The following is a 15,446-nucleotide window of genomic DNA, read 5'->3' as shown; positions in this document are numbered from 1 at the left end:
CAAGCAGTACTAAAAACTGTGGAGAAAGTCAGGGAAATGTGAGGTGGTATATTCTTCCTTGAAGAAATGCTTCTCTGTTTCTTTTTTTGATTCTTTGAATTTTATTGGAAATGGAATTGCAACACAATGATACATGCTTTCTCCAAAATTTGCCTGTAATTTGTTAAGTTCCACATAAATAAGCATTGCACAAATAAAGATTTCCAACCATTCAACTTCCTTATAGATATCTGTGTATAGGCTAAACAGAGGAAGAATTACAGTCTAATGTCTTCTCAAATCATGTAATTAAAGTTATACCTGACATTTCTGGAGATACAGAATTTTTTTTTCACATTCATTGTGCTTTCAGGAGACACCAGTTGTTTTTTTCCCTGGAAATCAGACTCCAAAGCTAACAGCACTACACAAACATCACTGGTGCAGTTTTAGAGGCCTGAAGAATCCTGAAGTGGTCTGTCAATGGTGGAGCCTCGTGTCACATTTTGTTTGCCAGATGTCTTTACAGAAATTTTTCATAATTAATATCCCAGCTTTAACCCTATTTTTGTTGATCCCACAAGTATCACAGGACTAAAGCAGTCTTCCAGGTCAATGAACCATAGATGTTAAACTATACCTTGGCTTTTGTTATCCACACAAGCTGACCACAGGAGTCGTTCCTGTGGGCATTCAGTGGGTTGGTTTGCCTTGCAGGACCTTTGACTGACACAACTGACTGCTGCCAGGAGCAGATTCTGCCCACTTTTTCAGCCAACAACAAGGCCTGTGAAACCTCACCTCATCTCCTCTCTTTCAGGTTGGGAAACTTATCCAGGAAGCAGCTGGGAGAAGTAATTTGAAGCGAGTGACCCTGGAACTTGGAGGGAAAAGTCCCAATATTATTTTTGCTGATGCCGATTGTAAGTCAGCCCCACATAGCTTCATCCAGTGCCTCCTGCAACAGCCTTCATGTGTCTACTTTAATACCAAGGGACAGGGTGGAGTGGAGCGGGGAATTAAAGTAATAAAAGGAGAAACTCAAGAAGAAAAAATCTTCCAAAGGGAAAACATAAATCAATATTTTAATGAACACTTATCAATTGACAGTGGGAGCAAGTTTGTTTTCTAGACATGAATGAGCCACTTGACTGTTGTAGGCAAGGGCGAAAAAAGCCAGTTCAGTGCTGAATAGTGACAAAAGAACTGGCGTCAGCTTCTGAACACTTCGTGGGAGTCTCAGCCTGAAATCCCACTGTGCCTCAGTCTTTCTGCCTGATAGCTTTGTACATCATATGAAAAATCTTATTTTGCCAGCCCTCCCACCAATGCCCACACTCATACCCCTTCTCTGTTTAGCCATCAATGTCCCTTCTGCCTGTTCCATGTAAGGCTACCACACGTGGGTCACTTCTGAGTGAATAGAACAAATAAGAGAAGAGTGTGCCCTGCGACCTCCAGTGGGAACCTGCTATCTGCAGTCGCAGGCACGGCTGTGGGGATGCTGATCTGAGACACTGTCCAGGGAATGGAATTCCAAACCCTTCCCACATTTTCCTTTCCCAGTCTGCCCACTTAAAGAGGTCAGAGAGTAAATCACCTGAATTTCAGCATTCACTTGGAATTTGCAGAGTTCAGTTTTCTATACTGGCTATCAAAAGGACCCGATTTTCTTTATCTGAATTCCTGTTTAGGGGTAGGCACTGATTGACAAGATGACATTGATGATCTGACTGACTCATTTGTTGCACATGAGATTTATTAGAACTGTCTTGAATTGTAGGATGAATGAGGTGAAAAATGAGTATCCTATTTTGTTACCGAATTCCACATAAGTATAAAGGAAATTATTGTTTTCGAAGCTGATACTCTACTGTTACAGTTTGATAAATTTACCAAAATACTAATTAAACACAGAGTTACAAGGTCTATAAATGCAATGCATTCAGGTTCTAAGTGTTTGCAAATTGGTAGTTAACAAACCAAATGCAGTATGGAGATTACCTAAATACTCTAAATATTAGAGTGTTTCTAAAAAGTTAACTTTACATTTAAAATGATATTTTTCTTAAAATTGGCAGCCTAGCAGCCATTGACCTTATAGTCATATGTAAATTAACAGCCAAAATGCAGTGACTTTCTGGCACTGTTCTGCATTGTGATTGGAAAAGGGGAGGGAAGTGACCCTATGGTTAAGTCATGCTGTGGGTCAAGTGTTGTATGTGTGTCTGTTTGCTCTCCTAGTGGACTATGCAGTGGAGCAGGCCCACCAGGGTGTGTTCTTCAACCAAGGCCAGTGCTGCACTGCTGGCTCCCGCATCTTTGTTGAGGAATCCATCTATGAAGAGTTTGTGAGAAGGAGTGTGGAACGGGCCAAGAGACGCATAGTGGGGAGTCCCTTCGACCCCACCACTGAGCAGGGACCCCAGGTAGAGAAATTATAACCCTCCCATTCTTAACCCTTGATAAGCACAGAAGCTTGACTCTGAAAAACAGCATCTTCATGCTTTTCTGCTGCTTCCTTACTCCTCTGCCTTACTGTAAGAATGGCCAGTGTAGGAGGATTGGTCAATGGTTGGAAATTACCACAAGTGTTGTGGGGGGTATGAGGGGAGTTAAGATAGAGGAAGGTTCGGTATGAAAACAATAGTTGGAAATGATTATTCTGGACAAGAACTGAATTTTGAAAGTAGGTAAAGGGATATACATGATAATATTTCAGTAGCTGTATTGCAAACCATAATGCCAAAAATGAAAGAGAGAGAGAGAAAGAGAGAGAGTGGGAGGGAGAAAGAGAAGTACCTGCTGCCTGCCATATGACAGGCTGGGGTGGGGAGTGGTTTGGGAAGGGGGTGAGAAGAAACATTGGTGGTGGGTAATTACACTGGTGGAGGGATGAGTGTTGGAATATTGTATGACTGAAACCCAATCATGAAAGCTTTGTCATGCTCTATCTATGGTAATTCAATTTAAAAAAAAAAAAGAAAAGAAAAAGAAAGAATGGCCAGTGAAGTACTGTGATTTCTTAGGCTTCTCTTTCCCTTTCTAAATTTTTTACCTGAAAATCTAAAGAACTCGAGCTGCTCAAAGGCTACTTGAACTTTGGAAATAGGTTGGAGTATCTTAAGCTCCAAGGAAGACCTGGGAAGGTAAAAAATGACTTTTGGCTCTAGGACCCACTCTCAGCCGTAAGTGCTGAGTGGAGGAGGTCCCTAACAACACCGCAGTCCAGGAGAGTTGGGCTCTTTCTTCCCAGAGTCATTTATCCTTTTATCTGCTACCAAGAAATTTCTCCGTCAACTTGACCTTGCTTTGGGAAGATTCACTTGTGGCTTCCGAATGTGTCAGAAATGAAGATGGACTTTCCCTCTGCTCTCACTCTAAATGCTCACACACTGTGTTGGCTGGAAGGCTCAGCAAAGCTCACTCTTTAGGAGCCAGAACAATAGTGCAGTGGGTAGGGCACTTCTCTTACATGTGATCAGCCCGGGTTCAATCCTTCAACTCCCACTGGTCCCCAAGGCCATTAGGAGGGACCTCATAGGGCAGAGCCAGGGGTAAAGGAGGACAACCTGTGCTCAGCCAAGTGCCCATCCAGAAAAAAAAAAAAACACAACTCCGAATTCCCTTTTTAGCTCTGCAGGTTCTCTGTGACCATCAAGGGATATTTCCACATAGAACTCCTATGTTAACTGTAGATAAATTCTGTAAAATTCTGAAATTTTCAATGTTTTGTTAAGACACTGTGATTTTTAAAGTTATTCATAGTTGAGTTTCAGTCATACAATATTCCAGCAGCAATCCCACATCAATGTCAACTTCCCTCCACCAGTTTCCCCAGGTCCCTCCTGCCCTCCAGCCTGTTCCTTTGACAGGGACATTTTTGAGTTTGGGTCTCATGTTTTCAGTCCTGTTGACTCTAAAGCCGCCCCACCCCTCTGCATCACCAGTGTACTCACAGTTCTTGATCCCTGCCCCATGTCATCTCCCCCCAACTACTTCCTGCTTCTTCCCTCAGGTCCTGAGAAGGTTTTTTTGCTTGTTTGGGGGGCCATACATGGCTGTATTCAGGGCTCACTCCTGACTGTGCTCAGGGATCAATTCTGGTGGGATTCTGTTGGGAATCAAACCCAGGTTGGCCTCATGCAAGGCAAGCATCTTACCTGTTTACTACCACTCCAGCCTGATTCTAGTAATTTTTAAAGGAAGAGCTGAGCTCATCTCCTCCGGATCAGTAGATCTGTATTTTTCCCAATCAGAAACAGCATCTCTCAAGTTTGTGGGCCTTTTGAGAGAAGGTTAATATTCTAGCTGAGTAGTTCAAACTCAAGTAAATTTAGGTTTTATAGTTTTACATTATTTACCATAACAATAGAACAATAACTAACTTTGAGGGAGGCAAAACTGTCCTTTTATTTGCTTTTGGTCCTTTTGTCTTTGATTTGTCATTGATTTGTAATATTGCATTATTTCAGAGGCTTAATTTAATACCTCTGTTGTAGTGGTAAAATGCTCAGCACCTCTATTACCAAAATTACTGTGCCATACTACATACTCCCTAGCCATTCTCCCCACACCCTTCACACTCTCTACTAATGACTATGATTTTCACCAAAAGGCTCACCTTAGTTTATGGAGTAGGAAGCAAACCCTCATTCTTTAAATATGATCATTCCTGCTACGTGTAGTAGGAGTTTCATTAAAAGTAAGTCCCAGTAGATTTGATGTGTAGCACAATGTAGCTTATCTGTTGTCTTTATCATTTAGTTTTTATCCCTACCACTTGCTAAAACTATTCATTTGATTGTTAAGGTTAATTTTTCCTCTTATAATCAATAAGTAATCAACAAGTCAGTCTGTCATTATTTACAAAAATTACCGACATTTACAACTGATGATTCTGACTTGGTGGTATCCTCAAAGCTGTGCATTTATAGAATTTTTAATATTTAGGTTGAGATTATGCAAAATAAATATCTTTCATTGGTCAAAAGTGGGTTATGACTATATGTTAGTTGACTAGATGTAGTTATGAATTGAAAACAGTCACAAATAAAGTGCTTTTTTTCATTTTTCATGGAAGCCTTCACATGAATTCATTGGGTGATTTTTTTCTGTAGATTGATAAGAAACAATATAATAAGATCCTGGAACTCATCCAGAGTGGAGTGGCTGAAGGGGCCAAGCTGGAGTGTGGAGGCAAAGGGCTGGGGAGAAAGGGATTCTTCATTGAGCCCACAGTGTTCTCCAATGTCACCGATGACATGCGGATTGCCAAAGAGGAGGTATCAGCTTCATATTTCTAACTAAATCTATGCTGATCCTGGGATGGTCTGCTGGGCCTTTCAAGTAGAAATTAGAGCTTACAGCTCTTTGAATTATATTTGTTATGTAACAGCAGTAATGACTATAAAATTCTCACTCTAAAGACGAAAAGATTAAAAATGCAAGTGTGTGGATGGTGGCTAGGCGGCTACTATTAGCCAACTGAATCCATGTAATAGCCTACAACTGTAGGCTGCAGTGTGCCAGTGGCACACTGGCAACAGTTTGGTTTCCCCCACGGACAGGAAATTGTATCTGAGCATCTTCATGTTTCTGCAGTAGCAGATGAGCCAACATTCCAGAGCAATAGTCCTCAGTCTGGAGTGACATGAAAACATTGCTTTAGGAAGCTTGGTAGAATCAAAGGGATCCAGGAGGTAGGGGAATTGAGCAGTCAACACACTCGAAGGTAGTCTCTTATGCTATCTTATTGGTGGAAATATTTGGGGTATGTTTTCATGTTTCTGCTGAGAAAACGAAGTGTCTTTAAAAAGATAAAGCCAGAATAAACTTGATTTAAACTGTGGAGCTTTGGGGATGGAAACAGCAAAGCAACCATGTGGGGTCAAACTGTTTTGCTACAGATCTTTGGTCCTGTTCAGGAAATTCTGAGATTTAAGACTATGGATGAAGTTATTGAAAGAGCCAATAACTCAGAGTTTGGCCTCGTTGCGGCTGTCTTTACTAATGATATCAACAAGGCCCTCACAGTGTCCTCTGCAATGCAAGCTGGAACTGTTTGGTAAGATCGGAATCAGTGTATCCCCCTGGTATGTAGGATGTTGTAATTCTTCTGGGTCTGGATGATACAGAAATACATTCTCTGGAAGGAGAGAGAAGACAAAGGCAATTGGATTTCATCCTGTAAAAAGATACATTCCTTATTGGCTAGATCAGGAATCAAAGGAAATCTTAAATTACACATTTCATTTTATTTTATTTGGCATGGGGCAGGATGGGGGTGGGGCAATCCCAAGCAGTACTTGGATGGCCTACATGCCACTTCCAGAACTGCTCGGCCAACTGGGCCAGGTGGTCCAATGTGCAGTGATGCTTTTCAGACCCACTGGTACTCATGGCCCCCAGGGCCACAGCCTCAGTATTCAGTCCTCTATTACCTCCCCAGAAGCCTGCCAGGTAGGTGCTGTGAGGCATACACTCCAACTCACTGGGCTATCTGCCCAACTGAGGAACCTTTCAAAGAAATATCATGCTAGTGTTATTATTTCTCTACGAATAGAATTCCCACTAATGGTTCTGTGTTTTCTTCTTTCAGGATCAATTGTTACAATGCCTTAAATGCCCAGAGCCCCTTTGGGGGATTCAAGATGTCTGGAAATGGAAGAGAAATGTGAGTACCCAAAGTTTCTGGTGCTTGCAGATAGAGACTGAAAATATCTGCATAGATAAATACAAAATCATTTCATTCTCTTTCATCAGTTGTTGAACACATATAACAAAGTGCATGTAACAAAGATCAACAAAACTCACCTCCTTTAACCTGAAATGGGATGGAGAAAAATTAATGATCCAAAATGCTATATACAATGCATAGAAGTTTTTTCAATCAGGTTATACATACTGATAAAAAAAATGAGGGGCTGGAGTGATATCACAGCGGGTAGGGTGTTTGCCTTGCACGCAGCTGACCCAGGTTCGATTCCCAGCATCCCATATGTTCCCCTGAGCACCGCCAGGAGTAATTCCTGAGTGCAGAGTCAGGAGTAACCCTAAGCATCGCCAGGTATGACCCAAAAATAAATAAAAAAGAATTTTTTTTCTGGTGTGATTAGAGAAGACCTTATAAATGAACAAAACAGTTTGGAGTGTTTTAAACACAGGTCATCAGTTGCCAACCCATTGTCCGTGAAATGTTTGGTTTTGCCTCACAATATTTAAAAATATTAACTGATATATATGTTAACTGATATATATGTTATATATATGTTAACTGATATATGTTATATAAATGTGTGTATATATATATATACAGAACTAGGGGCTTTTACATGAAAGCTAGAGCTTTTTCATATTCTTATTTTCCAGTAGCAGAATTGCTGCCATGAGTTCTGCACTCAGCCATAATTCCCTTTACTCTGGCAGCTTCTGGGACTGACTTTCGGTTGTTAATTCATTTTATGTGTTCCCCATATTATTCCCTTCCATCGCATGATCTGACCCTCTAAACTCCTGAATTGGGAATGCAAAGTTAGGACACAGGATGAATGGAGGAAACTTGTACAATACAAGCAGAAATGTTGGTGGTTGAATCACAATCTAAGACTTGCAAAAGTCATTATATGGCAGCTGAAGAGATATGAGAGTTTAAAAAGCCAAGATTCTTGGCATATAGAAAATATCTTTACAGAGGCTAGAGGAAGAAGCCTAGTGAGAAGGATTTTACACTAGCCTTGGTAGCTCTCCCTCATTTGATGCCTGCTTTGTCTCATTTGTTTTTTACAGGTTTGGTGGGAAAGATACGCCTTTATGTAGATTAGAGACAGTTTATAAAGGAAACTGAGGGTTTAAAGAATTAAGTGACTTGTCCAAGTTGCCCAGGCAGCAAGTGGCAGATCTGGGAGATGCAAGGTGTTAGTGATTCCAGATGCTCTTAGTTCATGATGATGGGCCCAAGGACACTTCAAGCACATTATCAGAACTGAGTCAAGTCCTCCAGAGCTATTAAAGTCCTGAAAAGGGGACTGAAGCAAAGGGAAACTTGGCTGAAAGGGGATTTTATTTGAAGCCAACAGAAACAAATGAATATTTTTCAGTCATAATGATGATGATTGATGGCCAACATCTTCTTCAACTGACAACCCACCTACCCCCCTATTAAGAAAAAAAAATAACACTAATTTTGCTCATTTTGAAAGGAGTTGGATCCGTGTTTTCTTACTCCTATGGTTCATGAAGGAAGTAGGTCCCATGCCTGTTCCCTCCTTGTTTAGAGCAAACAGTTCACCATCAACCTCGAAACAAGGTTCACTGTACACAGGTAACGGTGCTCAGAGGAACTGCAGCACAGTAAGGCATTTTGAATATTGTTTGAGTCATAATAGTGACAAGATTGAAGTAAGCAGAAGGATTTAAGGAAACACAAATGGCTTAAGGGTTGAGAGGTGGGGAAGATCACTGCAAGACTGAAGAGGCCAGAAAACTATCAGTCTCTTCTCATGCCAAGATTGAATTGCCTTTAAAAGAAAGGAGAATTTGGGGGGCTGGAGTGATAGCACAGTGGGTAGGGCATTTGCCTTGCACGCAGCCAACACGGGTTCGATTCCCAGCATCCCATATGGTCCCCCAGCACTGCCAGGAGTAATTCCTGAGTGTAGAGCCAGGAGTAACCCCTGTGCATCACTGGGTTTGACCCGAAAGGCAAAAAAAAAAAAAAAAAGAGGGAGAGTTTGGGTAGATGGAGAGAGGATTTCAGGATTGGTGGACAAAACAAGGTATTGGTGGGGAAAGAGGCAGAATAAGCATGCTCTTGAGGAAGGCTCAGTGAATCCATAATTCCATAAGAACACAGATGATTTGCATGCCTCAGCTATTTTAGCTGAGAAGTTCTAGCCTTAACACCAAATCGTAAAATTGGTATTGTTTTGGGACTCGAGAAGAATTTCTAGAACTACATTGCTCAGATGTGTATTCTGTCTCTACCATTTAATACATATGCAGCTGTGGACAAACTCCTGCTGCTCACTGAGCCTCAGACTCAAGTGAAATGGGAATAATTAAAAAACCTCTATTCCTCAAGCTGTGCTTGTTAGATATTAGAATTAAGTTTGCCACACACCTGTCAAAGTGTCTGACAAACCCAGCTGCTCCCATCATCACTAATAAACCATGACTGTCATGTGGACAGTCCTTTTCATTTAATTAAAATGTTGCTTTGAACGCACGGTGAAACTGAACCTCTGATTCAGTTGGTGTCATCAGTGTCATCTCTGTCCAGGAGGACCTGCTTTAATCTGAAGCTTTGCTTCTGGCTTTCAGTGCTTCTCTCATGCTTGGCACACTGACCCCTGCCACAGGGTCCGGCACGTGTTTGCTTCCTGGCTGACTGTGCTCCTCCAGCTGGTCTGCGGGCATCATGTCTTCCAGCGATCTCTTCTTCACTTGCATGTGGCACTTTCTTCTTCTCAAGATGTGTTTGACTTCTTTCATCCCCTACCCCGTGTGTGCCTGTGATGCTGTGCCCATGTAGGGTTCTGGGAATTCTGCTCACATGGATCTGGTTACAGCTCATTAGCGAATTATCATGAGCATGATATAGACTTCTAATGGATAATTGCTGCATGGTGGCTTCTTTTTAAAAAAAATTTTAAATTTTATTGAATCACTATGAGATAGTTACAAGCTTTCATGTTTGGGTTACAATCTCACAAGCATGGTGGCTTCTAATCCCAGGGATAACCCATATCTTCATTCTAGGAAGGCCCCTGGTTGGGATTCAGAATGTGACATTGTTCACCACCAGTCTCTCCCATCATTGTGAATCCCCCACCTGCCCCACTCCTCCATTCCCCCGCAACACACACATGGATTCAAAATATGGCCCTGGAGATAGTTCTGTTGTGTCAGATCAGTGGTCTGAGGGACTGGAGAGCATCTTGATATTCGTCTTGTAGATACTTTTGTCATTTCCTCTTCCCAGTGTAACTAAAAAGTAATTAGGAGATGACACTCTTTGATGTGACTCACTTTGTCGTGTCTAAATTAGATGGTTCTCTGCTCTTACTTGCCCCCAGAAAGTTCCCCTTAATTGATTTTGTATGGTAGAAAATAGCTGTTTCAGCCAGAGCGATAATGCAGTGGCCATAGGCACCTGCCTTACATGCTTCCAACCCAGGTTCAAACCCTGGCACCCCGTATGGTCCCCTGAGCACTGCCAGGAGTGATCCCTGAACACAGAGCCAGGAGTAAGACCTGAGTACTCCTGGGTATGACCCAAAATATAATTAAAATAAAGAGAATGACTCAAACCCAGGATCTACCAGGTCCCTGTGCCCCATTGTCCTCATTTTAAGTCTCGGAGCTGAACAGAATGACATTCATGGCCCAGCCTCTATTCAGTCACTAGCTCCTCTGTGCCCCTCTCTAAGAGGAACAGAGAAGAGAAGTAAGACCTTTCTGGAAATAAGCTTCTCATTGGGAAGTGCTGGAGGCCCTGAGTGCTCCCACATCAAGCTGTGGACTGGGCTGCCCTCTGCAGGTTAGTGATGGCTGGTCACTGCCTCCCAAAGTCATAGACAGCCTCAGAGTGTCCTGGCTTCCCTGCAGCTCATTCTGTGGGCTGAGCTTCCCTCCTGCCCTGTCCTTGCTTCCTCAGAGAGGTTCCCCCTGAGACAAGGTGTCAATCTAGAGCCCAAACTATTAAAAAAGAAAAAGAACTGTGTCACAACTCCAGGAAAAGGAATGAAAGCCATGATCCTTGGCACATTTCCACAGGCTTTGGAGATGAGAAGCGTCATCATGATTGTCTTGTAGACAAAGGCATCTTCCACTTGTCATGAGCACACCCAATACATGCAGATCCCTGCGGCCAACCAGGTACTGGTTAAGCACTGCACAGGTTCTGTTTCCGTCATCAGTCCCAGGGCCTGAATTTTAATTTTTTTTTATAAGGTAGTTCACAATATTTGATTACATTTAATATTCAAACACCAATCCCACCACCATTACACCGTCTCACCACCATATTTGGGACGTTTCCATCCCAAGCCCCAATCCCTGTCCCAAAGCAGAACCAAAGTAATATATTTTGTATTGTTTGTTATAAAAAAATAAACACTTAAAATGCTACAAAAAAGTATCCATAGAGGAAAGAGTGTGAATATTGTTCTATTTTGGCAGGTCTATATTAAGGGCGGTCTATATTAAGACCTTCTATAAGATATCACTAACATGTTAAAGGTTGAGCCTGTTGAACATCCGTATATTGTATATATGTATACATATGTATGTATTTTCCTCTATGATGGGTTGCCTACTATTTGAACCCTATCAAATGTGGTGTGGTACTCTTGGAGTATAGGTAGAGTGTGTGGTAAGAAGTGTTGCACAGCAGTCCAGGAAAAGGTTCACCCAAGGCTGGGTCCCTTGGAGCAGGGGACCCCTCACCCACCCCTCTTGGGGCGCCTCGAGTGAAACAGCCTGGCATGGGGTCCAGTGGCATGGCTATGGTGAATATCATGTTGTGTTCCTTTCTGGGAGAGAAGGACATGCAATCTGGATGGTGGCCGATTATCTGGTGTCAGCCAGAGGTGGCTTATGGGCATGATTGCTGGGTCACTGGGGACAGGGGGAAATGGGCAGAGGACCTCTGCTCCCAGTCCCGTTGAACCCAGTTCCCAGTCATGGGGCCTGCATTTTTAATACACTGTTGGATTGATTTGGATGCAGGTGATCTGGGGACCTTCCTCTGAAAAATGCTGTAAGCCAAAGCAACTTGAGCCCCTAAGCCCAAGAAAAGGACAGAAAAAAATTTAGCCTGGGAGGAATCCTCCCAGCTTTCAGGTTGAATCTGAGAGGGTGCATGATGCAGCTCTCTGACCCAGAGACAGGAGGCTCTTCTATAATTCCTTGTAGGTAGGTGGTGCCAAGCTCATTCTCGCTTTGGAAGAAATGGTAGTGGCTGTGGAGCAGAACATGGGTCCCCAGAGTCTCCCCAGGGAACCTGTGTCCTCCTCCAAACTGCAGCCCACAGGCCCTCGGAATCTGCTGAGTGGAGTTGAGGGTCAGGCTCAGGATAGAAAGAGTCAAGAATCTTCACCTCTGGACTTCCAGAGGACTTAGAGCAGGGTTCTCCAGAACCCAGAGGACCCCACAGGGCACATTATCCTGTTGGGTCTTCACCAGACCTGACAAAGAAACAATCTTTGCCAGGGCTTGGAGGTCAGAAATCTCTTCAGGTTGGTTGAGCTTCCTGGGCACAGGAGAGCCGCTGGGTTCCTATTGAGTGGCAGGCCCTATGTCCACATGCCCTCTGTCCCTGCAGCTCAGACCTCCCTCTACCTCTATTGGTTGCAGAGTTCCAGGGGAGATACTAGCGCACAGATCTCTAGGCACCAGGCCTCTGCCTGGCTGGGAGCTGTGTGTTCCATCCATCCCACACCAGGCTCCACCAGTCCCACCTTTGCCAACACCCAAACCTGTGGTATTTCACCACCCTAGGCCTCCTGACATCTCCCACGGCCTCTTCCAGGAGCAGGGTGGGAGGAAAGTGGTTCCAAGTCTGCCCTCAAGTGCGTGCCCAGGCCAGGAAGTGAGGAGGGAGTGACCTGGCTCCAGGCAGGAGGCAGATGATATCCAGAATGAAGAGACACATTAGAAACTGCCCCAGGGCAGGAAAAAGCTGTGTGCATCAGCCTGCACTGAGCTTGGTCGTAAAGAGACTCAGAGCCTGGCTGGAGCTAACAAGGACACCACATCCCAGGAGGGACCATCCAGGCTCATCCCTCCTGTAATGCAGGAAAGAGACCACAGACCTCTCTGAGTTGGTCTGATGCTGGGAGCAAGGGCTCAGGAAGGAGAGATTGCCCCTTGTTTTGAAGAGCCAGTGCCCTGGGGCATAGCAGCCCAGCTCAGAGGTTGGGGGCCAGGGCCTGTCACAAGAGTCAGTATAGGCCCAGCCCAGGGTTAGCCTGATATGTTTCTCTGAGAGGTCGAGAACTGTCATCTCTCTGCACATGAGTGCGAAGACAAATGCCCCCTGCATCTTGGGAAAATCTGGGCTGCTTTTGGGAGGCTTCCTTTGGTCAGCCGGTCCCTCACTAGGAAGTACGCACATGCACCAGAGCTCTGCCATGGAGTTCTGGTGGTGCCCGTGCACCAGAACAGAAGCTGTTTCCCCCCACAACTCTGAACACAGCACCAGAATGGCCTCTGGAGGGGACGGGGTGGGGGTGTTGGGAGGGATACTGGGATCATCGGTGGTGGAGAATGGGCACTGGTGGAAGGATGTGTACTCGACCATTGTATGACTGAAACACAAGCACGAAAGTTTGTAAGTGTGTAACTGTACCTCACAGTGATTCACTAATAAAAAGTTAAAAAAAAAAAAAAAGAATGGCCTCTGGTGGCTCATTCTGTCCTTTCTGTTTTCCAGGGGTGAGTTCGGTTTGCGGGAGTACTCTGAAATCAAGACGGTGACAGTCAAGATCCCCCAGAAGAACTCCTAAGAAGACAGGTGGAGGCCAGCCTGCCCAGCTCTCCTCTGCTTCCCCTGGGGGCCAGCTCTCAGGAATCCAAAGCTGACGCTCACTCCTTGTTTAAAGATTTTGCTGATAGTGTGTAGGCCAGGCTGGTCACTGTAACTAACGCAGACCAGCCGGCCTGTTCTTGGCACTCTGTAAAGGGAACACCTTAGAGATGCCAAGTGTTGGGGGTTGCAGGGTGAAGGGAGGTGAACTGGTCTCAGTCATGTCCAGGGTCTCTTGTATCCATGGCCAAGTAGGGGAGCTGTGTGACTTGACATGTTCCCTTCTCTCGCTGGAGGAAAGGGAGCCTGGCCATTGTCTATAGTCCCCCACTCGCTGCTTTCAGTTCTGCTTACACTGTCGCCCTCCTGCTTCTCCGAGGAGATCTGAACTGAGCTCACTGGGGGCAGATGTTTGGGCCGGGAACAATTTTCCAAGGTTTTGCAGCCAAATTACCGTTTCATGTTATCCGTTTCTTCAAAGCAAAACACGCAATGGTTTTAGTTTGAGCCAGAGCAGACTGGGAAGGCCAGGGTCTGGTACACACTGCAGATGCACGGTGAGGAGACCGAGGCTCAGGAGCCTCCTGGCCTGGCCTGTCTTTCTTAACATCCATATGTAGCACCAGAAGAGAGGAGATAAAATTCCAAATCATCTTGTGGGGTTCACAGCTTCTAAACACACTGCCTGGGCCCATATGTGTGCACTCAGGTGCCCAGGGGTACATTGAATTCTTTCTCGGTGGTTCTGGAATTAGACAGAGATTGGGTTGTTGTGTTTTCATACACCAATAAGGTCTTTTCCAAAGCTTATCTTTAAAGTCAACCCCAAACATAACAAAAACCAACCTCAGTAATCTCCAGGATTTAGAAAAAATATAATTCTGGGTGCCTTGCAGAAATATTTCCACTTCTGATACTGCTGACCATTATTATTATGCAATTATTTCTGCAGATGAAATCTGTGGTGACTTTGGGTCCCAACCCTCACTGTTCTAGCACCTGCTGTTCAGTGTCCCCAGCATGGCCTTGGCCCATCATGTCCTAATGCCCCCTACACCCACTGGCAGCTGATTAAAGCCTGGCCAGTTCTGGAAGTTCCCCTTTCACAGAGTTCTCGCTTGGGACAGTTGCCATGTTCCCCCACAAGTTTCTCCATCAAACAGGGAGGCCCTGTCCCCACCCACTGTTGCCTCTCAGCCTGCCCAGGTGAGGCAGGAAGCAGCCCTCCTCCCAGCCCTCCCCTCTTCCGCTTCCCCAGGACTCCACTAACCTGGTGTGGGTAGTGCCAGCCTCCTCTCCTTCCTTCTCTCCACCTGCTACATCTAATCCAGTCTCACTATAACCTAGATGAAGATCACTTATTTAAAAGTACCAAATGTAACCTAGAGTATATGAAATGTGGACAACACATATGTAGCCTGGTGTATTTAACAGTTTTCTGCTTTCTATCCATATCAGTTTTCTATTTATAATCCTTACCTACTCATGATTAAAGAAATCTCTACTTGCTGTTACATGCAGAAGACTGTGTATTCAGTGGCCCCTGGCCTCGAGAGTCACCACAGTTCTGAGTTCTCCATGTAAATGTCATGCTCTCTTCCTGTAGTGTTTGTCCAAGTGAACATACCCATTAACCAGCTAGTTACCTTTGAACTGCAATATAGAATGTGAAAATGAAGATTTATTTCTTTCAATTTACTTAAAAAAAACTTCTGTGCTAGCAATAAAGCATTTATATTCTGTACTCTGTTGGCTGTGTTCTGAGTCTTTATGTCATACCATATGGGTCTTCTCAGTTCATATGGATGGTGACTGTCTCCTGCTCCTGAATAGAAGCCTGGCAGAATGTGGGAAGGCAAACATAACCCACATTTTCTGACATTATTAAAAATCACATGTGTGTACAGTTTTATGTGGAAAGCAGGTATGACTATGTAAA

At 44.2% G+C, this 15,446-nt stretch overlaps 1 protein-coding gene across 1 annotated transcript in view; it reads left to right on the top strand.

Annotated features, from left to right (window-relative positions):
- Positions 1-15,245, top strand: part of ALDH1A2 (aldehyde dehydrogenase 1 family member A2) — a 105,459-nt gene extending 90,214 nt beyond the window's left edge. Inside the window, exons 9-14 of the mRNA XM_004602617.3 lie at positions 800-902; positions 2,224-2,408; positions 5,100-5,264; positions 5,889-6,046; positions 6,581-6,655; positions 13,415-15,245. Coding sequence (XP_004602674.1) covers positions 800-902; positions 2,224-2,408; positions 5,100-5,264; positions 5,889-6,046; positions 6,581-6,655; positions 13,415-13,487 — 759 coding nt within the window. The 3' untranslated portion in view covers positions 13,488-15,245. The remainder of the gene's footprint in view (positions 1-799; positions 903-2,223; positions 2,409-5,099; positions 5,265-5,888; positions 6,047-6,580; positions 6,656-13,414) is intronic.
- The last annotated feature ends 201 nt before the right edge of the window (positions 15,246-15,446 follow it).

The sequence above is a fragment of the Sorex araneus genome, chromosome 10, assembly GCF_027595985.1.
Source record: "Sorex araneus isolate mSorAra2 chromosome 10, mSorAra2.pri, whole genome shotgun sequence".
Classification (NCBI taxonomy): domain Eukaryota; kingdom Metazoa; phylum Chordata; class Mammalia; order Eulipotyphla; family Soricidae; genus Sorex; species Sorex araneus.
Note: the sequence above shows the minus strand (reverse complement) of the source record. Positions and strands in the feature narration are given on the sequence as shown.